General features: G+C 33.3%; 3 protein-coding genes and 1 long non-coding RNA gene across 8 annotated transcripts; 2 read left to right on the forward strand and 2 right to left on the reverse strand.

The window, feature by feature from the left end:
- The first annotated feature begins 4263 nt into the window (after nt 1-4263).
- On the forward strand, nt 4264-15389 carry LOC133836249 (inositol polyphosphate-5-phosphatase A). 4 transcript variants are annotated; one of them, XM_062266624.1, is made up of 9 exons: nt 4264-4422; nt 4577-4807; nt 5691-5861; nt 6723-6895; nt 7526-7613; nt 7697-7852; nt 7915-8154; nt 12803-12839; nt 15129-15389. In XM_062266624.1, the coding sequence occupies exons 1-9, from the start codon at nt 4345-4347 to the stop codon at nt 15383-15385; spliced, it is 1431 nt and encodes a 476-aa protein (XP_062122608.1). In that variant the 5' UTR covers nt 4264-4344; the 3' UTR covers nt 15386-15389. The 4 variants fall into 4 exon arrangements, with proteins under 4 accessions (XP_062122608.1, XP_062122609.1, XP_062122611.1 ...); XM_062266625.1 differs by lacking the exon at nt 12803-12839 and having other exon boundaries at nt 4265-4422; nt 15129-15321; XM_062266626.1 differs by lacking the exons at nt 4264-4422; nt 4577-4807; nt 5691-5861 and adding an exon at nt 5888-6005.
- Nucleotides 11825-13133, reverse strand: LOC133836251 (uncharacterized). Its single transcript, XR_009893692.1, has 2 exons — nt 12287-13133; nt 11825-12208 (listed from the first exon to the last, which is right to left on the reverse strand). It is a non-coding gene; the product is annotated as an uncharacterized LOC133836251 (long non-coding RNA).
- A 170-nt stretch (nt 15390-15559) lies between the features above and the next one.
- Nucleotides 15560-16728, reverse strand: LOC133836250 (transmembrane emp24 domain-containing protein bai). The gene is made up of 5 exons (XM_062266628.1): nt 16460-16728; nt 16271-16391; nt 16131-16201; nt 15865-15991; nt 15560-15795 (listed from the first exon to the last, which is right to left on the reverse strand). The coding sequence occupies exons 1-5, from the start codon at nt 16637-16639 to the stop codon at nt 15674-15676; spliced, it is 621 nt and encodes a 206-aa protein (XP_062122612.1). The 5' UTR covers nt 16640-16728; the 3' UTR covers nt 15560-15673.
- A 5068-nt stretch (nt 16729-21796) lies between these two features.
- On the forward strand, nt 21797-24764 carry LOC133837496 (protein lin-7 homolog C). 2 transcript variants are annotated; one of them, XM_062268277.1, is made up of 4 exons: nt 21801-21940; nt 21997-22263; nt 22966-23099; nt 23625-24764. In XM_062268277.1, the coding sequence occupies exons 1-4, from the start codon at nt 21904-21906 to the stop codon at nt 23772-23774; spliced, it is 588 nt and encodes a 195-aa protein (XP_062124261.1). In that variant the 5' UTR covers nt 21801-21903; the 3' UTR covers nt 23775-24764. The 2 variants fall into 2 exon arrangements, with proteins under 2 accessions (XP_062124262.1, XP_062124261.1); XM_062268278.1 differs by lacking the exon at nt 22966-23099 and having other exon boundaries at nt 21797-21940; nt 23625-23732.
- Nucleotides 24765-26458: the final 1694 nt, after the last annotated feature.

The following is a 26458-nucleotide window of genomic DNA, read 5'->3' on the forward strand; positions in this document are numbered from 1 at the left end:
TTTCGCATAATACTAGTGCTCTTTGTTATTACAAATGCAGTTAAACATCTATCCAAATATATAAGTGCATCTTTGTGATTAACGCCTGCATTCGTATATGTACAAGGTATAGTTTGATTATTTCGTGAGTTTTAGTTTGACTTGCACTGGCAGGGTGCTTGCTGTGGCAAGCTCGTGACCTCTAACAAATGCCATGACGGTATATTGCATGCAACATAATGTGTCCTAGGCCTATGGACTTCTCAGATCGATTGGTTGATTAGATCCGTTTAGCACAAACGGTGTTATCCAGTGTTTCGTGAACAGGGCTGCAGGTCTCACGTAATCTTATCTATTACAACTTAAATATTTTGTTAGTGCTTTATGTATGATTGACTATGTTAATCGGTCGTGTGAGCCTTGCATTCTGTATTAAAAGAAGTTGGAAGAAATTGTGATTAGAACCTTTGCATATTAGAAATTTTAGTTTTATGTTGAGTTACTGTCTGCTGCGTATATTGGCCTTGCATTCTAATATTCTTCTGTTACTAATTTTATTTGTATTTGCAGCAGGCAACAACAATAATGAATGTATCTCCTCTGCTGTGAAATACCAGTTATCACCAACAGTACTAACAGTTCTCGCAATACCACCATGTATTTGCAGAGCCAGCAATCAAAACAACATCTCTATGGTATTTGCAATAGAGAGACCTAAAAGAATAGCTTATTTAATACATTTTACATTTTACATAAAAATTGAGTAAACTATAGAATTCTTTCCATGTAATAATATATTCTAGCATTTACATTTCTCGTATCAACTTAATAGTAGCAAGGACCAGTAAGCATTACTAAGAGGCATAAGGCCTCATGTAACTCCATCTGAAGATTCTGATACGCTAAGAAAGAATGAATTTAACGTTAAAAATGTAATCAATATATTATACAGTGATATAAAGCCGCAACCTTTGTTTAATGTGGAACTTCAATTCGGAACTAAGGCTCTGACTACACGATTCGTCCAGTGTTTCAGATTGCTTCAAGCTTTATTAAAGGTTTATTAAAAAGAGAATTTCCCAGTATGAAAACTGTGTACAGAACTACATACATAGGTTGGTCAGTTTAAAAGAAGATGAAAAGTTTTTTACACCAAATAGTGTGCACAATACAACACAAAATTCTTCTTAACAGCAGCCAGGACTTCGTTTAAGACGAATTTTACTAACAAACCTGTAAGCTATGCAAATGCCTTAAATTTTAATTTTAATTGCCTTAAAGCACTGTCACATGACTCTTTGTGTACACAGAGAGTCTTACGTTTCCCAAAAGCGCTTCACCAAATTTTACAACTCATTATTGCTGATTTTTATACCCGCTACCCATAGGGTAGAAGGGTATTATAACTTTGTGCCGGCAGGAAATGTATGTAACAGGTAGAACGAGGCATCTCCGACCCTATAAAGTATATATATTCTTGATCAGCGTCAACAGCCGAGACGATATAGCCATGTTAGTCTGTGTGTCTGTCCGTATGAACACCTAGATCTCAGAGACTATAAGAGATAGAGCTATAATTTTTATTCGACAGCATTTGTTATGTTTGCACGCAGATCAAGTTTGTTTCAAATTTTTGCCACGCCCACTTCCGCCCCCGCAAATAAAAAAAAATCGAATAACAAGGGTAGTTTTAAAGCTAGAGTTACGAGTTTTGGTACATACTATAATTGCTATAGTAGTTATGATTCCTGAAAATTTGTGGAAGTTATCAAAGAAATACTTTTGCATGGGCAAAAACGCCTACTTACTAGGGGTCTGAGTTGCTTTGGCCGACAATCTGGTACATTGTGCCGTCTATGGTATATTTTGAATGGTGTGCTGTATCGATATACCAAACATACAATTTGGTATATTTTTAGTATTTTTGGTATATTTTGAAAATAATTCCGCAATATTTTGCCCTTATTAAAAAATGGGTAGCGGGTATCTCACAGTCGAGCATACTCCACCGTAACTTTCTTACTTGTTTGCCTTCCTATTGTACCTATCGTAGAAAAACATTTCTGAACTCCATAGGTGTTATTTAATGCCATTTTCCCCCAACTTAAAAAAAAAAGTATTCTTTCTTCTGAATAACTTTTCAGGAATAAGAAAGACTATAAAGATAATAAGTATTATATGTACCAAACTCTAACAAGTAATGTATCTGTCTCTTAAAGTTTCTAAGTTTCATAGGAACGGACGGGCAGACGGACGCGGCTATATAGTCTTGGCTGTTGACGGTTATCAAGAATATATATATAATACTGTGGGCAAAAAGTAGTAAGACTTTGTTCATAATTTTAAAATTCTTTATTTATTCGGCCAAATCTATTTCGTCCCCCTCAAATTAATCCCCCCCCCGGCCACAATACATTTTCGCAAACGATTTTTCCAATCCTCGAAATAGTTTTTATAGTAGATTTCCGGAATAGCCTTCAATGCGCGTAGCGATTCTCGTTTAATGTCTTCAATTGACTCAAAACGGTTTCCCCGGTGCGATCGATTGAGTTTTCTGAACAGCCAGAAGTCACACGGAGCTAAATCAGGCGAATATCGTTATTGGTTGAATTTTTGGCAAAAAACTCACTAAGAATCAATGCAGTATGCGACGGTGCATTATCGTGATGCAAAAACCAACAGTTGTTGATCCATTATTATGGTCTTTTTAGACGAATTGCCTCACGCAAGCGACGCATTATGTTCAAATAATAGTCCTTATTAACAGTTTGGCCGGATGGAAGGAATGCATAGTTCGCAACACCACGAAAATCGAAAAAAACTGTCATCATGACCTTGATTTTTGATCGACTTTGACGAGCTCTTTCTTGACCCTCCTTGAAGTCTTTGTACCACTTAGAAACATTTTTTTGTGACATGGTAGAATCACCGAAGGCCTTTTGCAACGTTTTGAAACATTTCGGCACCCGAAATTTGATTCCGCACACAAAATTTAATGGAACTTCTTTATTGAAAAATTTCACTCATTGTAAAAATCGCCGAATGCACTTTTTGTACTTCAGAAAAACTGGCATATATTAAACACTAATGATTATTTTGATATGATATTTGGCATAGAAGTTACTGACAGTCTTGCCAACCTAGAAACAAAATATTTCGACGAATGGATTTCCGCACGAAATATAAATTAAAAAGTTTTACTACTTTTTGCCCACAGTAGTATGTATTTACTTTATAGGGTCGGAGATGCCTCCTTCTGCCTGTTACATACGAGTACATTGCTTCAATTTACTAAGTTATAATACCCTTCTACCCTATGGATAGCGCTTATAATTAGTCTAATTATTAGACTAATACAAGGAAAAAGAAGAACGTGTGATTCTCAGGCGTGCTGCGGTTTTCACTTTTCGTTTTGGGACCAAAACGTAACTTTCGTTTTTAGGTGCAACGGTTTTGGCAACCTTTTGGTCATCGTTATGCTATCAGAACGTTTCATTTCTTACTGATGAAACAGCTAACTTGTGTTTTGATCAGAAGTAAACATCGCGAGAAGTGCCTTTCGTATTTTCAATTGCCTCGCTCACCAAAACGAAAATTGTTGTTGCCGACCGCAAAATTTTATTGACTTTCATTTTTCCTTTTTGCAAATAAGATCTGATTTAATGTAGAAAAAGGCTCTGCATTACGGGAAGACAAGCTTGCTCGTTTTGTAAATCGAAAGCAACTTTTGAAAGTGAAATCGGGAGCAAACCGAAATGTGAATGTGAAAACCGGAATCCCGCTATTTATGAATTAATCCATTAAACCAGTAGATGATCTCAAACTCAAAGGATTCTAATCATGTCATGGTCGAAAAGGTTAAATTTCGTGTACTGCCAACCAGCAGTAACAGCTCATGTGAAACAAAAACAATTCCCATAGGTATGGGACTGTCCACATCTAAACCAGATGGTGTCTAAGCTTTTTAAGCATTAATAAATAATTCACCACCACCAGATAAAAGACAGAGAAAATATAGTGGTCAACTGAACGAAAACTTAAGATTTTCTTCAAGAAGCCTCGAAGTAGAAAATTCAAATCCGTATATCAAATTATAATTCCCATAACATTATTAAAGACCACAACTTTAATTTTAAACTAGCAGAAAAGTCATTGAATAAAAATAAAAGTTCAATTTATAATAACATAAATATACATACTGGTATATATCGTTATGGTGGGTGCTTTGAGTGAAAATATTAGTCGATTGCAAGATACTTACGATAATTTGTATGAGTTATCGATATATAATAAATTGAAATCGATTATGTGAGAGCTCTGCTCTAGTCCATCAAAAGATACATAAATTTCGGGTTAAATTAAAAAATGGAATCCATAAGTAAGATAGTGATAGATACTGAATTAATGCTAGTAACAGCTAATGTTGGAAGTTTGTTTGAAGATGTAAGTACGTAGAGAATATAGTAAAATTGCAGCTGTAAGGGTCGCTGCATATTATTCATACGCACTACATACGTATGTATGTATGTATATTCATATGTAAATAAATAAAAATTTGAATGTAAATATATTGTATGATTTTGCCTTTGCTGTGCAGCCAAAAAGACTTCTTTCAATATGGTTAGAAGAGTTTATTGCCAAGATTACGGAATTGAAGCCACAATTTTTAGCATTACATCTTCAAGAAGTTGGAGGAAAGACATATGAAAATTCGATGGATCACGTACAGGAGTTTATTAAATACTTAAATGAAACAATGGGATCAATGGATTATACTTACGTTCGCATTTATATGGATGAAGATTACAACTCCGTTGAGAATTTTACTGTGAGTATGTTAAGCGATGGTGTTCTGAGTACAAACGTAATACATTTTTTTTTGTTTTTTATTTACCATTTATTTACTTGAACGCTATATGCATATGTACCTATGCAAATTAATATAATATACGCCTTCGATTCTAAGGCTTCCAGACGTTACTTCATCAGATAGCGTATAAATAGAAGTCGATTTCATGCAATCGCTTTCTTGTCCAGTTTTTAATTTGAATTTACATATCCGTTAGCTTAGTGTTCATAATTCCAAAGGTGCTACTTTGATGAACAAAAAAAAACTATCTCCAGAGTATCACTTATGAACAAATAAAGTCCAATTCAGAAGCCACTAGATATTTTGTTCCAGATACTTTTAAATTGCAGTCAATTAATTTTGAAAAAAAATTGCGAAATAACAGAGGAAACAAAGATGCCGGAACCATTGTTAGACAGTGAATACTAGAATAGGCATGGAAAATTAGAACCAGTGTGAATCTTTCAGAAGTGTAAAATGAAACAGGGCCGTTAATTTCTCACTCCTATAAATTAAAGCTAGCCACTAAAGTTTCGTCTTAAAAAGGCTTTACTAATTGTTTATATACATAATTGTTTATACATATACATATATATAAAAACGATAATAATTAATGAAGAATAGTATTATAGGGAAAACTATACGTAGTTAGAAAAAGTATATTTTCATTAATAATGCAAAATACGTAGATTTTAAGAAAATAATAATATGAAGAAAAAAGCAGGGTTTTTGAATTTTTTGAGTGACCGCATGTTTACAAAATTTTTGGTTGCCATTAGTGAAAGAATTTATGTATGTACAAATTATGACTATAATTTGCATTTTCTATATCGTCTACCATTTTATTCTATTTATTCTAAAGGCTCTTGGCAACATTTACTTCGGACATAAAAATATATGTACCCTAAAGATTTGGAATTTTTTAAAACACGGCTGGGAAGACAAACTTAATGAGAATCAAATATACACTGGTAACATTGAAGCAGTTGCAACCAAGGAGAAGTCAAAGTTTCCTCAACATTTTTTTCCTGAAGCAAGTATAAGTATTTTTTGCCATTAATAAAGTATACGATTTCGAAATCAGCACAATTTGCGGTTATTGCCATATCGGTCTATTTTACCAACCAAACAAATAACTATAATTAAATAAATTCTGATATTTACGGTACGATTTAAGGTAATACTCTTCTGAAAATACGGTTTTGATCGAATACAATACTTTAAAGATCCTCCAAAATATGATTACGATTTCAAGTAAATAATTTGATAAATCTGTCTAAATTTAATTGAAGTAGCGAATTCTAAATTTCATATTTGCATTAAATGTGTTCCAATATTATTGTTAATTAAAGTATGCAACTAGAAATGTATGTTTTTATACCCGCTACCCATAGGGTAGATGGGTATTATAATTTTGTGCCGGCAGGAAATGTATGTAACAATATTATTGATCAGCGTCAACAGTCGATCTAGCCGTGTCCGTCTGTCCGTATGAACACCTACATCTATAAGATCTAGAGCTATAATTTTTGTGTCGTTAGTGTTTGGTAAGTTTGCACGCAGATCAAGATTTCTTCAAATTCATACCACGCCCACAACCGCCGCCACAAAATTGACAAAACTGAAAGAACAAGCGTAAATTTTAAGATAAAAACGCCTGATTACTAGGGGTGTCAGTTGCTTTGGCTGACAATCTAGCATATTTTTCACCAAATATACCATTTGGAATATTTTTAAAGTATTTTTGTGGTATATTATTCAAAATGGGTATCACAGTCGGGCACACGACGGTAGGTTTCTTGTTTAACATTTTATTAAACATAAATTCTTTAAGTTGACATTCTCATAGGCAATGTGACTTAATTAAAGGTGTCTTTTTTAAATTTTATTTTAGTGCAAATGGTCGCGAAAAGGGTTTATGCGAACACGTTGGGAAATTAACGGCACAGTCATTGAGATGGTGAACATACATCTTTTCCACGATGCATCTAATTTAGTAGCTTGTGCAGATTTTCCATCAGTCTACTGTAAAACAAGAAGACGAGCTCTGATACATACAATTGAGAGGTAAATATAAATGCGAACATTTTATTTTGTTAATCAAAAGTTCTATTTGCCAATGTCTATGAGAAATATGCTAATAGTGGTTGTTCATTTATTGTTCATGGTGCTTATTTGTTCATAGAGTACCCTAAGTACCAAACTATCTAAATGAAAACCAACTATACCATATTTCATATTTATACCCGCTACCCATAGGATAGAAGGGTATTATATCTTTGTACCGGCAGGAAATGTATGTAACAGGTAGAAGGAGGCATCTCCGACCCTATAAAGTATATATATTCCTGATCAGCATCAGTAGCCGAGATGATCTAGCAATGTCCGTCTGTTTGCCTTTTATATACTTTTGTATGGGCAAAACCGCCTACTTACTAGGGGTCTTAGTTGCTTTGGACGACAATCTGGTATATTGTGCCGTCTATGGTATATTTTGAACGCGGTACTATATCGATATACCAAATATACAATTTGCTATATTTTTGTAGTATCGGTATATTTTGAAAATAATACCGCAATATTTTGCTTTTACTCAAAATGGGTATCTCACAGTCGAGTACACTCGATTATAGTTTTCTTACTTGTTTTGTTATTATTTGGTGTATATTATCATTTAATTTTCTTGTATTAAAACAGGTTTCACTTGGATGACAAAAATGGATCCGTCCCCTTTTTTTGTTTTGGAGATTTTAATTTTCGATGTGATACTGCAGGCGTTGTAAAAGTAAGTAACTGTCATTAACTCATAATAATGTCAAGACTCTGTTATAATGTTTAATATTTCTGTATATAAATTTTATGATTCAGGAACTGACTGCAAATTTGGTTGCCCATCGCGTACAAAGTATTAAAACGGATAATACTAAAATCCACTATCGCAATTCCATTGGCAATAACATACTTACATTGGGAAAAAAAGAGTTTAGTCACGCTGATCATCAGCTTAAATTTAAAGAATATTGGGTAATGAATGTATATTGTGTTTTTTGTCAAAAATATTTATAGTTGTTGCTTTTGATTTTTAGTTAAAAAATTTTGATAAGGAATTGGAGCCACTCACGGAAATTTTGATTGAATATCCAATAAACTTTATTCCTTCATATCCCTTTGAAGAAGATCCCGAAATGCCCACCGATTATATGTCAACAAGATGCCCATCGTGGTGCGATCGTATTTTGATGACTCCGCAAGTTAACGACATTATTGCATGCAATGAATGGAAATATGATATAATTGGAGAATCTGTCTGCATGGGAGACCACAAGGTAATGTAATGCAAATGCAAATATATATTTTTGTTAGAATATATTAATGGTAATTCTCTGAGAGACATGGAAGGTTTTTAAGGTTTTTTAAATCAGACCAACCGAACCTTATGTATTTAATTTAAATATTCATTCCCAATGTCACAAAACACACAAACATAGCATAAATGACAAATGCTTTTATTTTTTGGGGTTATTTTATTTAAATTAACTCGTTTTTAGAATTCTTTTCTTTTTAGATGGATTTTATAAAAAATGTGGGTTTTTATACCCGCTACCCATAGGGTAGAATGGTATTATAACTTTGTACCGACAGGAAATGTATGTAACAGGTAGAAGTAGGCATCTCCGACCCTATAAAGTATATATATTCATGATCAGTGTCAACAGCCGAGACGATCTAGCCATGTCCGTCTGTCCATATGAAACACTGGATCTCAGAGACTATAAGAGATAGAGCTCTAATTTTTTTCGACAGCATTTGTTATGTTTGCACGCAGATCAAGTTTGTTTCAAATTTTTGACACGCCCACTTCCGCCTCCGCAAATCAAAAAAATCGAATAACAAGCGTAACGCTAGAGTTTCGAATTTTGGTATATACAATAATTACTATAGTTGTTATGATTCCTGAAAATTTGGTTGCGATCAGATAGAAATTGTCGAAGTTATTAAAGAAATACTTTTGTATGGACAAAACGCCTACTTACTAGGGGTTTTAGTTGCTTTGGCTGATAATCTGGTATATTGTACCGTCTATGGTATATTTTGAATCCGGTACTATATCGATATACCAAATATACTATTTGGTATATTTTTAGCATTTTTGCAGTATATTCGGTATTTTTTGAGATAAATACCGCAATGTACATTTCTTTTATTCAAAATGGGTAGCGGGCATCTCACAGTCGAGTACACTCGACTGTAGCTTTCTTACTTGTTAATTTTTCATTTCGTATATGAATATTCATGTAATTCACTCGGGTCAAGCTTATATAATTGGTTTCTTTTATATATAATAATTTAATTTATTATGAAACAATCAAAAGTAGTAATGCAAGATAAATTCGAGATATGTATACACAGCTGCTATCATTAGAGATCATTTGAAAATATTTAAAATCTATTTTAGTTTGATTTAATTTATATTTATTTTGGCAATTTTGAGATATAATATTATATTTCTTTTTCACCAAAAAAAACTAACTTACAATTATATATTAAAGCTTGTGAAGGGCAGTGTATTTTTAAGCCAAACTTCGGAAAATTTGTAATCACGCTCTAAGCGAGTTTGCTCGACTCTATGCTCTTTATTATGTCATCATAATACGATTGACGAACACACAGTGCATACTGTAAGCGTATATATTTCATTGAGTGACTTTCTGAGCACCATTTTTTCAACAAATGGGTTTTACTCTGCTTATCGATCGCTTTGCAATGTAAGAGCACGGATCAGTATATAGTAGACGAATCGGGGTATATATCTTTATTTACTCAATTTGTATGTATTTATTTTTATCAAAACACGATATGCAGATGCAACACTGATTAGTCTAATTCTATTTGTTTTATTTATATCATTAAACATATATAAATCTAATCTCAAATTTGAATGACTTTCAGCTGAATTATTCTTACCACTTCACTTTTTCATCTGAGGATTTGCATTTCTGCTTTCCATTAGTAAAACAGTGCCAACTCTGGTGAGGCATAATTGATGCCCAGCATCAATCGGTGACTTTATAATCTCTATAAAATTGGGGGAGAGAGAATATAAGAAATAGAACTACTATTTTGCCTTACACATTTTTGGATAAATAAACTCGCCGGTTGATTCTGGGCAATACAAAATATATATTTTATGCAAAAAAGCACAAGAAAAGGGAATTATGGTTATGTTAATATTTATAGCTAGGCTTCCTATGTTAGATTTCTACAGTATTAATGTGGATAGTAGTAATGATTTCTGAATACAATTTAATTCTTATATTTGAATGCAGCCAAATTCACAAAAAACGAATAATTACGTTTAGTATTTTTAAACCCTCTACCCATAGGGTAAAAGGCTATTCTAATTTTGTGCCGGCAGGAAATGTATGTAACAGGTAGAAAGAGGTATCTTCGACACTATAAAGTAAATATATTTTTCATCAGCGTTTGCTTTATCTAGTATTGTCTATAGAATAACTGAGATTGTTCCGTTTTTTTTTTGCGATGCTTCTATTTTCTCTTTTTTTCTTTTCACTTTTATAAACTTGTCAAATTTTGTGTCTATTAAAAAATTGTCAGCTTCGTAGTTGACTGACCGACATAAACCTTGCTGATTTTTTAAAATTTTTTATATTTGGTGAAATGTGATCCAGAAAAATTAAAGACAACATAAATTTGTAAGTATTAACATAATTAAAATATTTTAAATACACTCATCCAAAACCATTCAATTATGCTAATTTAGATCAAATGTTTGGATACATATTAGAGGTCTGCATGAATGCACTCAAAATTTTCGGTTATTTGAGTACAATAAGCTTAAGTCGGAAGTCGGCGTGCCAAACCGGTTTCAACAAAGTGAATTGCGCATTGGAAAGGGTTGTTTTCGTTAAATGCATAAATGAGTGAATGCAGAGTAAATGTTTCGAGTATTCGAATGAAATTTTGGCATTCTCGTGGTTCATGGCAGGCAGAGCAGGAGCAAAAATTTAGCGATAAGAATGCAGAGCTTGGACGAAAGCGTAAGAACTTAGTGTTTTGCGTATGTAGTACATAATATACGAATATACATAATATATGTGTAAATAGAATAACACAATAATTATATATATACAATTATAATACATTAATTATTAATATTATTATTATTAATTATATATACATATATATAAATTTATATATGTAAATATAAAAGAATATAAATTTAATTTCAGAAAAACGATGTATTATTGCTATCAATAATTCAGATACAATAAACAAAATTATGTTTCTGCATATAGTCATTGAAAAATAAAATAAATAAATTATACATATATAATAATTAATTCATGTCTTTCTATTTTTCTATGTATGTCTTGTATTGAAAAGCAATACAAAATCAACAAAAACAAACACGCAATAAATTTGACGTCTCCAATGCGGCGCACAACTAACCGAGTACTCGGTCGCGAAACTCATTCGTGTATTGTGTCGCCGTTTGGATAGAGTAAATTTTCTACTCATGCCTTTGCCACATTTGCCAAATCCGTTTTACTCAATGTACCAAAGTACCAAATGCTGCTTTGACTGTATTCATGCAGACTTCTAATACATATTAAGACCAGCGCTATTCCTAAGAGAAGCAATTTTGAAAAAAATTATCTGGCAACTGATTGCAAATGGAAATCAAGTTGAAACATAAAAAAATTGTATCCTAAAAAAATGATTGTAATAAATTTAATAAATTAAATTTTTACAACAAAAAAGTTTTTTTTGAATTATGACTCGAAATAGTACTCAAATATATGTAAGCCTGAATTGTTATTAAAACGAGTCATTCATAATCTCTATTCTGTTAGATAGTCGTATACATATTTACGCCAAAAATAATGGAATTTAGCAATGAAATGAGGGAAAGTTAAAATTAATTGATAAGATATCAAACTGTGAAAGTAAATCATGGGGCTTATATGGTACGCATAACATAATCTGAACTAAATTCAATAAAAGAAAATACTATCGCAGAAATGACATATCAGTACGATGAAATTGAGATTGTCTCAACAATCTTGTGCGTTCCCTCACAATGGTTAGTATGCGAACCATCTCTGACAGGTTGAATCTTCAGATCTTTATCGGTCCTACGACCGTATTGGTTTGATAGTACAGGTTTTGCAGTACGGATGAGAAACACTTATTATTGATTATACAATGGGTTGTTTGCTTTTAGTTTTAGTTGTGTTTATGTCCAAATAATTATATTGTTAGTTCTCTAGTTGTTGGTATGTAGTGGTAATGTTGGTCCTAACCTGCTGCCTCGTGAAACTTAGGTGACAATCGTATAATCATCGGAGTTGAATCTCACTGTAAATTTCATATCGTAGAGATAAGAAATAATATATAATATAATATAATATATATAATATTGTAAGTGTTACTTACCTTGTTTTGCCTCGTACAAAAACTTTTTAACCGAACTCTCTTGAGAGAGATCAAAAAATGTGGTTGTTTTTCGACAGCGTTTCCTATTGTTGATATTTCGCGACTTAATAGTTCTATGCTTTTTGCGAAACTAAAATTAATGTGATTAATTGTCGGGTATAATATTATGTATGTTAAAAGACATTTTTGAGACATTCAGTCTCAGGAAGGAGATTTTTGTTGTTTATAATTTTAGTAATATTATTTAGCATATTAATGGCGAATAAAAAGGTGGCGGAATTTAGCAATTTTTATTATTACTGAAATCTGATCGCGAACAATGTTTTTACAGCAGTACAACTAATATACTTACTACACTCCACATATTCTCCAGCCCTACGTATGTGTACTTTTTGCCGACAAATACTTAAAACAACAATAGGCAATTGTTTAATATAGCTCATTATATGTCTGTGTGATAATTATTATTTATTTTCTTATATTGCTAATATTTTTTCTTCTCTCTTTATCATGTAGCCTATTTACTTAACTGTTCGGCTAAAGCAAAATAAAGGTACTTATAGATCATGTGATTGCAGCTGTTCATACTCTCAAGCAAACAACATCAACAACAATTTGACATCGCCCACTCAGTGCAACTTTTGTCAGTATTCGAATAATCTTTATAAAAAAAATCATAAAAGAAGATCGTTATATAAACCACAATAACGTAACCCCAGACTCTACTTTCTTTTGTGGAAATAATTTAACTGACTACAATCAATCCGCTTACGAGCTACATAAAAAAGTTAAAAGTACATTTGAGTATGAAACCTCTACCTTTCCAAACATTAGCATAAATATAGTTGATACTGACGATCCATATGTGTGCCAATGCACTTCATCATCTATAAGTGAGTCTTTGAATACCCAGTATGCAACTCAAACTACACAAAATATCTGTCCTATCTGCAAAAATATAAAAAAAAAAAAAACATCAAATAATATAACAGAAACTATGCTAGTAAATCGAATAGATTTGCAGCACTTATCAACCATTAATGTGTGTAACGTACATGTCGATCCATACACCCCTGAAAGTTATGAGTCTCGTTCACCATATCCAGAACTGTGCTCTACCACTTCTACCTCAAGCAGTAGTTGTAATGTCGAGCTTATACAATGTGAATTTTGTTTGAACAACAAAATTTGTAATCATAATTCTAAGCAAGTGTGCATGAAGAATCTTTTGTGTTTAAGGACTGAAAAACAATCAAGAACAACTGTAACACCTATTCAATTGCAATCGCGACTAGAAGATTTACAACGAAAGCATAACGGAGATAGGGATAAAAATACAATAAGAGAGGACGATGTTCATCCTGTTGTAGCTGTTTGCTCATCTAAGAAAATTTTAAATAGACAAGATCGTAGCACAAGTAATTTTCATATGTGTTGTAGCATTCACTAATTTAAGTTAAATGTTGTAATTTTTATTGTAAATTTATAAGCTTAAGTTCCTTTGTTCTTAAATTAATATAAAAATGTTATTAAGTATTAATATTGCTTCGACAAATAAATTCCTGTATTTTATTAATGGTTGATATCTCTTTGTATGCATTTAAGCAACGTATGAATCTGTTCGATTGAAATACATACATTTTTATAGAAATTTGTAAACGTTTTCGTTTTAAAAAATCATGTGAGAACTTCATCTTTTAATTGAACTTTATGCTTTTACAATGTCAAAATTAATTTATTTAAATCTAATTGCTCCATTATTATCGATAATGATTAGACATTTTATGAACAGAACCGTGATGTCATTGGTGACGAATTTAATAATTTCTGATTAAAATACTGAAATTATAATTACATGAATGAAAACTTGTTTCCGCGCAGCAAATTTTGACAAACTGGCTTACAGTATTCAAATGATAATTTAGTGGTGTCTCTAAGATTTATTCTTCACGAACTCATTCCCTCACCCAATATTTGGAGATGTAAAATTTATTTTTAAATTATTTACCCATTTTAATTTTTTACTAAGATAATGATAAAAATGCTTAAAACTGTAAATAAATGTAAAATAAAAAATTTAGTTTATGATAATTGATTTTCTGGTCACCCCGAGTTATAAGTCTTTCATAACATATTATATCATTATTTGAATCAATGTTTATTAATGGCATGAATCTTCTGAATATTATCAAATTTGTTCTTTATAATTATATATCAATTTTTGTTATTTCTTTCATTTCTTTTTAATAAAAAACATACGTATTTGAACTAAAGATTTTGTTTTACTTTTATTTTGTGTTCACACCAAAATTTTTTAATATCGTGAATATATCTAATATTAAGTAACTAAGTATAAGTCTTGTAAAGGACCCTTTAAGAAAACTCAGGAAGATGTGGGAAACAATAAGTAAAATCAAAAACTACTTAATCTTCAAATAACTAAAAAGAATTATGATTTTTATTGTAGACAATAGTTACATCAAAAGTTATCTAATGATCGAATAACTCTGTAGTTATTCAAGAAAAAAAAACTTTGCAAATACCGTATTTTATATTTGAAAAGAAATATATCCCTGCAGTTTTTTGTAGATTTTTTGTGTCTTTTTAAATATGGGTTTCTGTCAATCACATATTTAGAGTTTTTATTTTTAATTTGCTAACATTTAATATTCTGTTTCAAAATTTATGAATTATTAATTAATTTATGATTATTTAATATATATATAGAATGTTATGCCTGAATATTGCGTTTCTACATATTTCAGATTACTCGTATAATGCTTTACTATAATAGTTTAGTATTTAATGTGAGATTGCCAATAATTTTACAATATTATTATAGGTTCCATGAGGCCTCGAAAGGCACCGAATTTATTGAAGACTTTAATGGAAAACACAATGGTAGACGATAGTCTTTGGATGGAACAGTCAAATGTGGAGGACGCCAGTACTTCAGCGAAATCGATTTTTAATTCTCAATACATAATGGTAAAGGCTATATCTCCCAACATCAGTAAAGTGGGAAAGGATGAAAGTATTTGCCCTGAAAAGCTAAATACAGATCATTCAGGAGTGCTATTAAAAGAGACAACGGTCTAAACAAGCAGTTCAAAATGTCGCCAATGCCAATACCAGATACAAATTGTTAACCGTGTTTAATACATCTCAATTATTATATAACGTTATAAAATAGCTATTGTGTGTTGATTAAATTAATAGTATACCTCGAAATATGATCACATTTCCACAAATTTTTAATATAACCCAAAGCAATGCAATAAACAAAAAATATTTATTTTAATTTATTGTAAATTGAGTTGGAAAGTTAATTATGAGGCTGATATTCATTTTGAAGCCCAACAGACACTTTTCGTACAGCAATTTAAATTATTCGATAAGTTTTTTGGCTTTAAAATATCTTCTTAGGTACAAAACCTGCCATGTCGCCAATCCAAGTAGACAGCACATACTAAAAATGCTAAAGAATAGCACCCTGCTATTAGTTTTTTCTGAAACATAAACAAGATTTACAATCTTTAGTATATGTTAACTATGAGTGGATGTCATTATGTTATCACCATTAGTATCTCGCATTTCCTCCTCTCGTTTACGCATTAGCGCAAAGTCTCGCACAATTGAATCGGAAAGGTCCTCAAGACGTTTAAGATCAACTTCTAAGGGCTTCAATTTGGAAGCCTCGCCAATCTGCAAAGAGGCAATTTACGTCAATTCATTCAAATCTACAAAACAAATTTAGTATTTATTTTAACCCCACATAAAATGAAGGGATAGAGTCAAAATATAATTATATATATGAATATTGATATGTGGTAGTAAGACTTACTCCTTCATAGCTCTTTGTTTCAACTCCTTTTTTTGTGACAAGAGAGACTTCCTGACCGATTCCACGTTGATCTTTAATAATCATTCAATATTAAATTGAAAATATGTAATATAAAATATGATTATTTATGGTTCACTTACGAGGTGGCACTTTGGAAATAAAGCAAATCTCGTACGTGTCATAAATTTCCGACATAAAACTAAATTTCCCTTTGGTGATGTGTTCTTTTTGGGACAATATATGTCCTTTCGTATCGCGAGCCTTTTTAAATTAGAAATGTTATACATGATGTATGTACGTATGTGTATTTTCTTACAATTTGTACTTACAACATAATCTATAACTTGGCCGGGAACGTCAGAGACTTCGTATTCACCCATTACCAATTGATTTGCCTGTATATCTTCTTTAAGACACTTTTGTGTGTTTGGTGTCAAATGAAACATGACACTCTCGAGTGACCAAAAACAACCCACGATTGTTAAAAAACCAAGCAATACTTTTATCATTTTCCTAATATATTAAATTCACAATGAATGAAAGAAAAATGAAAATTGTAACTGAGATGAGGTGGCTATTAGAGCCTTTACGATACATCAATGTATCGATATTTCAGAAAAACTAAAAAATATTCGATGTTTTCAGTAATATCAACATCAATGCATCGATGTTTTTGGCCAATATCGAAAACTATTCAAAAATGTGTCAAAATATTAATAGCCTATTTCCACTTCACTCAGTTTTTTTTTACGTTTTTTAAAGTCCCATTTCGGGGTTTCCATTGACACGAACCGGAAAATATGGGCAACGGTAAATTTTTCAATATGGCCCCTCTGAAATGTCAGGTGTTCAAATGTAAGCACGAATTGGCGAACAATTCAAAAAACAGCATTTCTAAAATGGAAAAATTTCTTAAATTGCAAGGTTTATATGAGAATTTTAACGAAGTGGAGGAAGTATAGGTCATTGCCAATAGTAAAGGCCCATCTGATTGGGCCTATGTAAGTAGAATTGCTGCCAGCAATGTAATATTTACATAAATACATTCACTTTTTAGCAAGGACATGGGTGTTTTTGGGAACGCGATATTCCTGGAAACAGTGAATTTTTTTTTTAAGATAATTTTCAAATTAATAGGGAGGAGCTTGGCATCCTTGTGGAGCGCCTTCGTGGATTGGCCAAAAAAGACACTACATTTCTCCTCCCATAACTCCAACAACAAAGACTCGTGGATGCCACTCCACGATATTGACGTCTTGCGATTTTTTTGTCTCATCTAAAATATAAAAAATTTGCTTTAAAAAGCAAAATAAAATTTTTATTTTCTATTTTCATACCTTGGCGCACTTAAATGTCAGCTGTTTGTTTAGTGCTGAGCTCTTTTTCGTTGTCATATCGATAAAAATATCGCGTAATAGCCCAAAAAGTGCGTTCGCTATTTCTACGTAGCTCGCGAACGTAGAACACCCGACTTTTTTTCTTATGGGTTTTTACATGGGGCGAACGTAACATTCGGCCTGAACTGAAAAAAACCATATTACTTATGTCCAAGTCCCGTATTCGCGCTTCCACCGCCACGAACCGAAAATAATGAGAAAATGTAAACAAGAGATGGCGAAAAATTTAGAAAACTGTTTGCGTATTTCTGAAATGAAAACCTCAATGTCGTTAAATTTTCCTCACAAAACTCAAACAACATTTCTTTACTTATAACTAAATAATCTAATAGCAAAAAGAAAAAATTAATTTATTTCGCCGCTTTCTATATTCTTCGCCCTGAACAATGCCTTGTAGTTTCTATTTTTATCATCCAACATAGCTCTTTCGTGGTCCTCAAAACTGTAAATATAAATACAAATACAAATATATTTTTAAATTTAAATCAGATTAGAATAGTAGTTTAAAAATATTAACAACTTGATGTTCGAGAAAAGTAGGCGTTAGGGGAAATTACGCGTTGCGCTAAGAGGGCGCGTACACCAGACTCATAGCAAGAAGCTTTCTACAAGAAAAGTCATCTAGCGATCTACTGGACTGTCTTGCAGTCACGGCCTTGGCATGGCATGAAACACAATTGGGGAGTAAGTGCACTTACTAACTATATACTTATATACATAGATACATCAAGTCCTGAAGAAGAAACGTTTTAAATAGTATTTGCAAAAAAAATGACCGGCTATACTTTCACATTTTAATGTAAGCCAAATTTTAAATCATCAAAAATCAAGGCGCAATTAGTTATTAAGTCTGTCACTAAGCTAAATCGCATTTTTAAGCTATGTAAATACATATTCTCGATCGCGAATCAAACTCGCACACCACAATATGTTGGGCTTACAAACAGCAGAAACAACGCAGTTCTTGTGTTCTGCAAAAATTTAAGACACGAGCAATTGCTGTCATCTTTCGAGACTTTCGTCTTGTCTGAACAAAATTGACGTTCGTTAGTTGCTTGTCTGCGCGGCAACTGGGCTTAGCAAAACTTCACATGCAACTACATACATACATTTTAATAAAGGCGAGCATGTAGATACATAAACGCATATATGCAAACGAAAACACAGCGCAACGAAATATGCTCACGCTCATCGTTCCGCAACCGATCTGCAACTGAACTGAGTGTGTGAAGTACTCTGAGCAGTGTTGCCAGGTATTGAGCTCGCAAATATGCTAGATTTTGGGTAAAAATAGGCTAGAATAGGCTAAAATTCAGAAAAATATGCTGAAAAATAAGCTAATAATATTAAAATCCAATAATATCTACCAAATTAAAGTAATTTTCATGTTTTTATTATATTAAACACGTTAACAAACTTTCAATATCGTCGTTCTCCCCGTCATTCAAATATTTGTCTTTTTTTTAATTTGGGCAAGATACTTTTGTGGCAACGAATAGGTATGACAGCATTCATTGTGTCTTCGTAACCCATATCTGTAACATTGAAATATATTATTATTAAAATAAAAATAAGTTTGACACAATTTAAAAACCTTATGCTCAATATTGCATTCAAGCTTTTTAATGCCATTTTATTGCGCAATTTTGACTTCACTATGTTCATTTGGCTGAACACTCGTTCCACCTCTGCATTGGACCATGGCAGGGAAAACAACTGGATGGCAAATAATGCAAGCGCCTTAAAGGGGTTGTTGTTTCCTGCGTCTCTATACGCTAGCACCTCTGCCCAAAATTGCATCGATTCTTCTGTTTTTTCCCATTTTATCAGGTGAATTTCGTCCAATTGTGATTTTAATTCATCGATATCAGTTATCGATCAGAAAGCACGATCATATGAATAAAGTTCACGTAACAATCGGCAAAAAAGAACCAGCAAAACATTGAACACCAAAAATACAATTTTTCGTTGGTCACAAATACATCAAAAAAATATGCTAAATTATTTTTAAAAATAGGCTAGATTTATGGCTAAAGGCTATTTACAAATTTTATTGGCTAGATCATTTCAAAATAGGCTAGATCTAGCCTGAAATAGGCTAAACTGGCAACACTGACTCTGAGCCATGATACAATCATAGAAGGTAGTCTTATGCATGATACAATTATAGAAGGTAGTCTCGTCGGCAAAAGCTTTCGTCAGTACGCATTCGTTTTTTGACGCAAGAGGTTGTCTGCGGACGAATTTTTTTCTGCAATTAACCCTTGTGCAAAATGACATTTTGCAAAAGTATGCCGTAGACACGGATAGAATTAAAACATTTAGAGAATTAGAGAATTCTCATATATATTATTAATATTGTTCATTACCAATTTATATTTTAAAAATATGTCAAGGAGACATTAATATCAGCTTCAAAATATGTAAATATTGATATCATCGTCTAAGGGTTAATGCGCATTTCATTGTCGTCTCGCTTACACTGCTGTGCTGAGACTCTTTCACTCGTACTCATTTGTATGATTATAGAGGTTGTGCTTTTTCCGACGAGACTACCTTGTATTATTGTATCATGGTCTTATGATACAATTATAATAGTCTCGTCGGCAAAAGCTACTAAGCTTTTTCCTAGCTTTCATTATTGTTTATAAAATTTAAGGTTTATTTTCGTGGTACATATGTTTGTATATGTAACCACATGTAATTTTGCCTGTGACTTGAACAATTATCAAGCCTCGACACCGACACGATTTCAATAAGAGTAAGAATACAAGTAAGAAAGCAATTAGTCGGTCGGAATGCCAGCGATCGCGAACAGTGTCAGAGAGCATGCAGTGCTGACGACAGAAGCGACGCTGCTGGCAGACGCTGTCACAGCATTACACTAACATTAGAGCTGTCTGCTTCACCCGACAGGTTGTATGCAAAATGAAAAAAATAAATTTAAACTAATTTAAATGTATATAAAATTTTTATTAATAAATTATTTTTTTTATTTTCCCAACTAGTCGACCATGCTCTATTCGAATCAAATATACATATATTTTGCTTTTTGTTTTATTAAAATACTTAGATCCGTTTTCAACATTTTGACTATTCTGCAAGTATTTAAAGTTCCGCCAAAACCCAAAGTGTGTTATTTAACACTATTGTACTCCGCTTTGAGTCGGCTCTACGGAGCTGGTTCCGCACTAGATCGAGTTACTCGATGCGAAATTAATAGCCTCTTTCCACCTCTCGGTTTTCTTTGGTTTTCTTTGGTTTTTTCACGTTCAGGCCGAATGTTACGTTCGCCCCATGTAAAATCCCATAAGAAAAAAACGTCGGTTTTTCTACGTTCGCGAGCTACGTAGAAATAGCGAACGCACTTTTTGGGTAATTATGCGATATTTTGATCGATATGACAACGAAAAAGAGCTCACCACTAGCTGACATTAAAGTGCGCCAAGGTATGAAAATAGTTTTGATTTTGCTTTTAAAGCAAATTTTTATATTTTAGATGAGCCAAAAAACTCGCAAGCCGTCAATATCGTGGAGTGGCATCCACAAGGCTATGTTGTTCGAGTTATGGGAGGAGAAATGTAGTGCCTTTTTTGGCCAATCCACAAAGGCGCTCCACAAGGATGCCAAATTCCTCCCTATTAATTCGAAAATTATCTTCAAAAAATGATTCGTTGTTTCCAGGAACATCGCGCTCCTAAAAACACCCATGCCGTTGCTAAAAAGTAAATGTATTTATGTAAATATTACATTGCTGCCAGCAATGGCCTATACTCTATACTTCGCTAATTTTCCCTCCACTTCGTTAAAATCCTCATAAAAATTCTGCAATTTAATAAAATTTTCCATTTTCAAATGCGCGTGCTGTTTTTTGAAATGTTCGCCAACTCGTGTTTACATTTGAACAGCTGATATTTCAGAGCGGCCATATTGAGAAATTTACCGTTGCCCATATTTTTCGGTTCGTGCAGATGGAAACCCCGAAACGGGACTTTAAAAAACGTAGAAAAACTGAGTGAGGTGGAAAGAGGCTATAACTTGTTAATTTTTAATTCACGAACACGGATTTAATAGAAGGAGAATCTTATTTTATTGATTCGCATTTAAACTAAATTTAAAGACTAAATATCTGTTAAAAAGGTAAAAATAAAAATGTTTTTGCATCCGATATTTGTGTATCGATAGGTGACGCAGAAGTTGCGGAGCTATCTTGACGCATATAAGTTGCGGAGCTATGTATGTTGAGCATATTTAAGAATTTTCTAAATTTATCGAAAATATTGATTTTACTTTCATCCCTACCACAATATAGACAGCTGAAGGTTTTGAAAAAGCAAACACATTTTTCTATTGAAATAGAAGAGTTCATAGTTAAAATGGCCGAAGTTTCTGAACCACTGACGTTGGCCAGAGGTAAATTTACATTGATCTTCCTTTGTACAGACTATCATTATCAAAATAATTTGCAGATGTAAAAAGATCCATTGAGTTGTTAGAAAAGCTTCAGGCCAGTGGAGATTTTCCGACTACAAAGTTAGCTGCACTGCAAAAGGTCCTCAACTCTGATTTCTTAAATTCTGTTCGTGAAGTCTATGAACACGTTTACGAAACAGTTGATATCCAAGGCTCTCATGATGTTCGTGCATCCGCGACAGCGAAAGCAACCGTAGCCGCTTTTGCTGCTAGTGAAGGACATGCTCATCCACGAGTCGTCGAATTGCCAAAAACTGAAGAAGGTATGTTGAATATAGCTTTTGGAAATCACCTAAAGCTAAAATATGTCCAAACAATGTAAATTTATCGTGGGACACATTTAATTATTGATACAGCAAGTGTGTTCAAGTATTAATTTGTATTTTAATTGCTATTAACAAGTAAAAAAGCTACCTACTAACCGTTTGTTATATATATAACAATATACTCTCAGATCTATATGTTCACAAAGATAGAAAAACCGACGGATATGGCTATACCATCATCTCTGCTTATCAAGAATTTATATATTTTATGGGGTCGGAGATGACTCCTACCTATTGACAAAGTTATAATATCCTTCTATCTGATGGGTAGCGGGTATGATAACTATGGCTTGATTGGTTATCTGGTAAACAAATTAAGTTAACCTGTTAAAAGTTATCAGATAAGGAAGAAGACGAAGTAGACGAGACAGTAGTGAGCAGTTGTCTAATAATGAAGAAGATACGCCGCTTGTTTATGAAATTGCGAATCTGCGGCAGAACTTCGACGGCCTACAATATATTTGACACTTTCCACAAGAACAACCAGGAAGTAATTACTCTAATTGAGATTTTTTTACTTTTGGTTTACAAGTCACTGAAAAAGAAGGCACGGCTAAAATTAATTCTAAAAAAAGTGTAAAATGTTATAAAAATTACATTATATATGTGTGTATATGTAAATGTCATGTTTCGTTGCAGGTCTAGGATTCAATGTTATGGGAGGTAAGGAGCAAAATTCTCCCATATATATATCACGAATTATACCTGGTGGAGTAGCAGATAGACATGGAGGATTAAAAAGGGGAGATCAGTTACTTTCAGTAAATGGCGTGGTATGTTATTTTGTAATTAAAAACAATTTTTTTTTTTAAATTTTCTAATATGTATTCACTAGATTGTTTTATTTTCTTGTTGTGTGTACTGGAATATTTATCTAAACATCGTTTTAAAATTCAAATTAATTTGGTGGAAATAGGTCAAACTGCGTCAAACATTAAAGCAAATAAGGCGGTTGATTTATATATATATATGAGTATATATCAAAATATTTTCAGATAGCAGTCGTTTTCATCCTTTTTTGTTTGGAATTTCCAACATGTACTTTCTTTTGACCATGCAATAATCGTTTTATTAAAAAAGAAATATAAAAACTTGATAAAAATGAAAGAAAGTCCAAAAAATCCTTTTCAACATTTGTCCAATGATGTATTTATTTTCTCTAAATGATTATAAGAATATTTTTCATTTTCCAGAATATATGTTTACACGTATTCACCCGAAATTTTAAGCGCCTTATAATAAGGAAAGGTGTTGTTTAAGGGCCAATTATAATTCTTGTTTTACAACTATTCTTTCAGTCCGTTGAAGGTGAAAATCATGAGAGAGCTGTTGAATTGCTTAAACAAGCAAGTGGATCCGTAAAGCTTGTAGTACGTTATACTCCGAAAGTTCTTGAAGAAATGGAAATGCGGTTTGATAAACAACGTAATACTCGCCGCCGTCAATAAAGTTAGAGCTTGAGTATGGTACTAATAAAATATCATAACTTATTTTGAAAATCAGGCACCAAAAGTACCACAACTAAATTGTTGCATATAAGTAAGGAGAAGGTATTTATAAATATATTTTCGAGTATGTTGAACGACTGCATGTCTACACTAAAACTAAAGTGTATCGCATTAAATAACATACAATTCAAACCTTCTGGTCAATTCAAACCATCACGTCACAGGTGTTTTGCAAAATGGAAGGTACGCGTAATAAGATGAATTGCACACTTATAAGAATATGTAGTAGTAATAAAAAGTGCAGTCAAGTAGACCTTTCATATTCATGAAATATATACTATAACATAAGATATATGCAGTTTATCGGGCTTAGCTTTTAAATTACTTGTTCTTTAACTGTAACTTCAATAAATCGAATATATTAAGCCTACCAGAAATATCCTGCCTGTATCTGTATAGCAGAAGCAAACACAATGTAATTTTTATATTATTTTGTTTGGTGAAAATTTTATTTTTAAGCACGCCCTTGACCTTGCGTATTGTTATATTTAAATGTTAATTTTTTCCAAAAATAATGTAATTTTTAAATGTTCACTGAGCTGTAAGTTTGTAAGAACTTTGATTAGAGGTAAGTCTGGGAAAAGAAGAGAATCAGAGGTAGCACTATCCATGGGGAAAACACACTCGACACTAAAGACCATATTGTTGTTACCCATCCTTCTCAAAAAATTCAGTTTCAACTATTGTTTCTTTCCTAAAACTTAATTCAATAAAAGAAAATCCAATGCCAACTTAATACATTCTGAATTGGGATAGTCAGCACTTTAAATCAAAAACGCCACAGAGGCCGATTTACCTAATCTATCGTGAAGGAAGAAATTACATATTAAGCTATTTTTTCAAATAACCCAAAAAAATAATAAATTTAAAATTGATTTTGTATTTTTAATTTTTTTTGTTATATTCAAATAAACAAGTATGAAAGCTACAGTCGAGTGTTTGACTGTGATGTACCCTCAACACAATTCAATAAAAGCATAATCTAAAAATTTACCAAATGTATTCCGAAAATGGACTGGAAGCTATATTTGGCATATCGTTCTACATTAATAATATAGGTAGGTAGAGCTAGCTGCCCCTGCTGTGGGGGCGCATAGACTTGTAGCTGTGCCGGTGAAAGGTACCTTCGTCGGAAGTCATTGTAGACCACGTGGCTGCATTTGCCCGCCTTTGACAGGAAAATGACTCAAATGACTTTATAAGTCCTTCAAAGAGTAAGAATATGACAATTCTCCGATAGCCATGGAACACTTTTTGGCTTGCGGCATTGCTGGCGATAGTCCATTGAGACCAGGCAACCTGACCTTCGCAAAAGAGTCGATAACTCAATTTATTTTGTTAGCCTAATTAGACCGGCTGGGGGTAACATGACTCTGTTCCAATGCATCCAGGGAAATGGGCTTTGAGCAGCGCCTCAAGAGTTTCAGCACTGCTCTCCGTCCACACTCGGTCGCCCGTCTTGAGCAGACGGCTGTCCTGCTTGGACAGCAGCTTCCTCAGTGTGGAGGTGTCGTTAATGTAGTCCAGATCTGAGCAGAAGGCTCTCCATGAGGTCCTTTTGGATGAGCGGATCATCTGCTTGTAGGGCTTTAGGAGAAACTTATACTCGTCCCAGACATAGACGTTGTCCGTCCTCTTAGCAAGTTGAATAAAACTAGTGACCTCACCACGAATCGATGAGAGATCTGGATGTCACTAGGGTGACTTCGATCTTCTCGCCGGTCTGGAGAGCCTGCAGGATTGGCGAAACGCAGGATGTAGCCTTTCTAAGAGGACTTTTACAGATATTGTCCTGTACCAAGTTGATGTACTCGGCGGACCTGGCGAGTCGGACTGCAGAATTTCAGCCAGTTCGTGATACGGGGGTTTCTGAACAGCTCAGCCGTTGAGACTGTTAAATGGAATATTAAACTGAATATACTTATGATCAAAGAAGGGTCTGTTCTGGACTTTCCACTCTCCTACATGGGTGCAATCAGTCTCAAAACTAAGATCTAGCTCGTTGCGAGAAGTGCAACCTACAAATGTAGATCTCTGTTTGTTAAACACAGTCTCTCCCCTTGGCGTTGGCGTTCGTACCAATAGTTATTTGCTTGTTGGAGGAGCAGACCATATCCACCAATCTCCGCATCTCTTCCCGTGAAGCGGCTCCGTCGTAGGATGCTAGCAGCATACATCCTTCACAGCTCTCCAGTACCCCCACTGTTAGATCGTCAGCGCATTCAACCAAAGCACCATTGGGTCGTACTTGCATATCAGGATCTTGACACCGTTTATCCAGCCCGCACCTTCAAAGATGGGTATTTGGCTGTCTGGCGCATTATCCATCCTGACAACAGTGCGTCGACCAGCCTACTGTGGATCAACCGTCACCGCTCTGCAGATTTTCCCTGGGGACTTTCCATTGAAAATTTAAGTCTTAAATTTTAAGACATAGTACAAAGTATTTGAGGCACTAAGACCCAATTGCATTCGTTTTGTGCCAGTATTTCCTATTCGATTTTTGTGGATTTGCGGGGTGAAAGTGTGTGTGCCAAAAAAATTGATCTGCGGGCAGATAACAAGTGCTGTCGAAAATATATTTCTCTTATGGTTTTTGAGATATAACATAGGTGTTCATAAGG

The sequence above is a fragment of the Drosophila sulfurigaster genome, chromosome 2R (assembly GCF_023558435.1).
Source record: "Drosophila sulfurigaster albostrigata strain 15112-1811.04 chromosome 2R, ASM2355843v2, whole genome shotgun sequence".
Classification (NCBI taxonomy): domain Eukaryota; kingdom Metazoa; phylum Arthropoda; class Insecta; order Diptera; family Drosophilidae; genus Drosophila; species Drosophila sulfurigaster.

Excerpts from the sequence above, each read along its gene's own strand:
- LOC133836250 (XM_062266628.1), bottom strand. The coding sequence starts at position 16,639 with ATGATAAAAGTATTGCTTGGTTTTTTAACAATCGTGGGTTGTTTTTGG. Across the intron at positions 15,992-16,130 it reads AAACAAAGAGCTATGAAGGA|ATTGGCGAGGCTTCCAAATT; the intron begins GTAAGTCTTACT and ends GCCTCTTTGCAG. Across the intron at positions 15,796-15,864 it reads GGAAATGCGAGATACTAATG|AAAAAACTAATAGCAGGGTG; the intron begins GTGATAACATAA and ends TTTATGTTTCAG.
- LOC133837496 (XM_062268277.1), top strand. The coding sequence starts at position 21,904 with ATGGCCGAAGTTTCTGAACCACTGACGTTGGCCAGAG. Across the intron at positions 21,941-21,996 it reads ACCACTGACGTTGGCCAGAG|ATGTAAAAAGATCCATTGAG; the intron begins GTAAATTTACAT and ends AATAATTTGCAG. Across the intron at positions 23,100-23,624 it reads TACTTTCAGTAAATGGCGTG|TCCGTTGAAGGTGAAAATCA; the intron begins GTATGTTATTTT and ends CTATTCTTTCAG.
- LOC133836249 (XM_062266624.1), top strand. The coding sequence starts at position 4,345 with ATGGAATCCATAAGTAAGATAGTGATAGATACTGAATTAATGCTAGTA. Across the intron at positions 4,423-4,576 it reads TTGGAAGTTTGTTTGAAGAT|CCAAAAAGACTTCTTTCAAT; the intron begins GTAAGTACGTAG and ends TTTGCTGTGCAG. Across the intron at positions 6,896-7,525 it reads CTGATACATACAATTGAGAG|GTTTCACTTGGATGACAAAA; the intron begins GTAAATATAAAT and ends GTATTAAAACAG.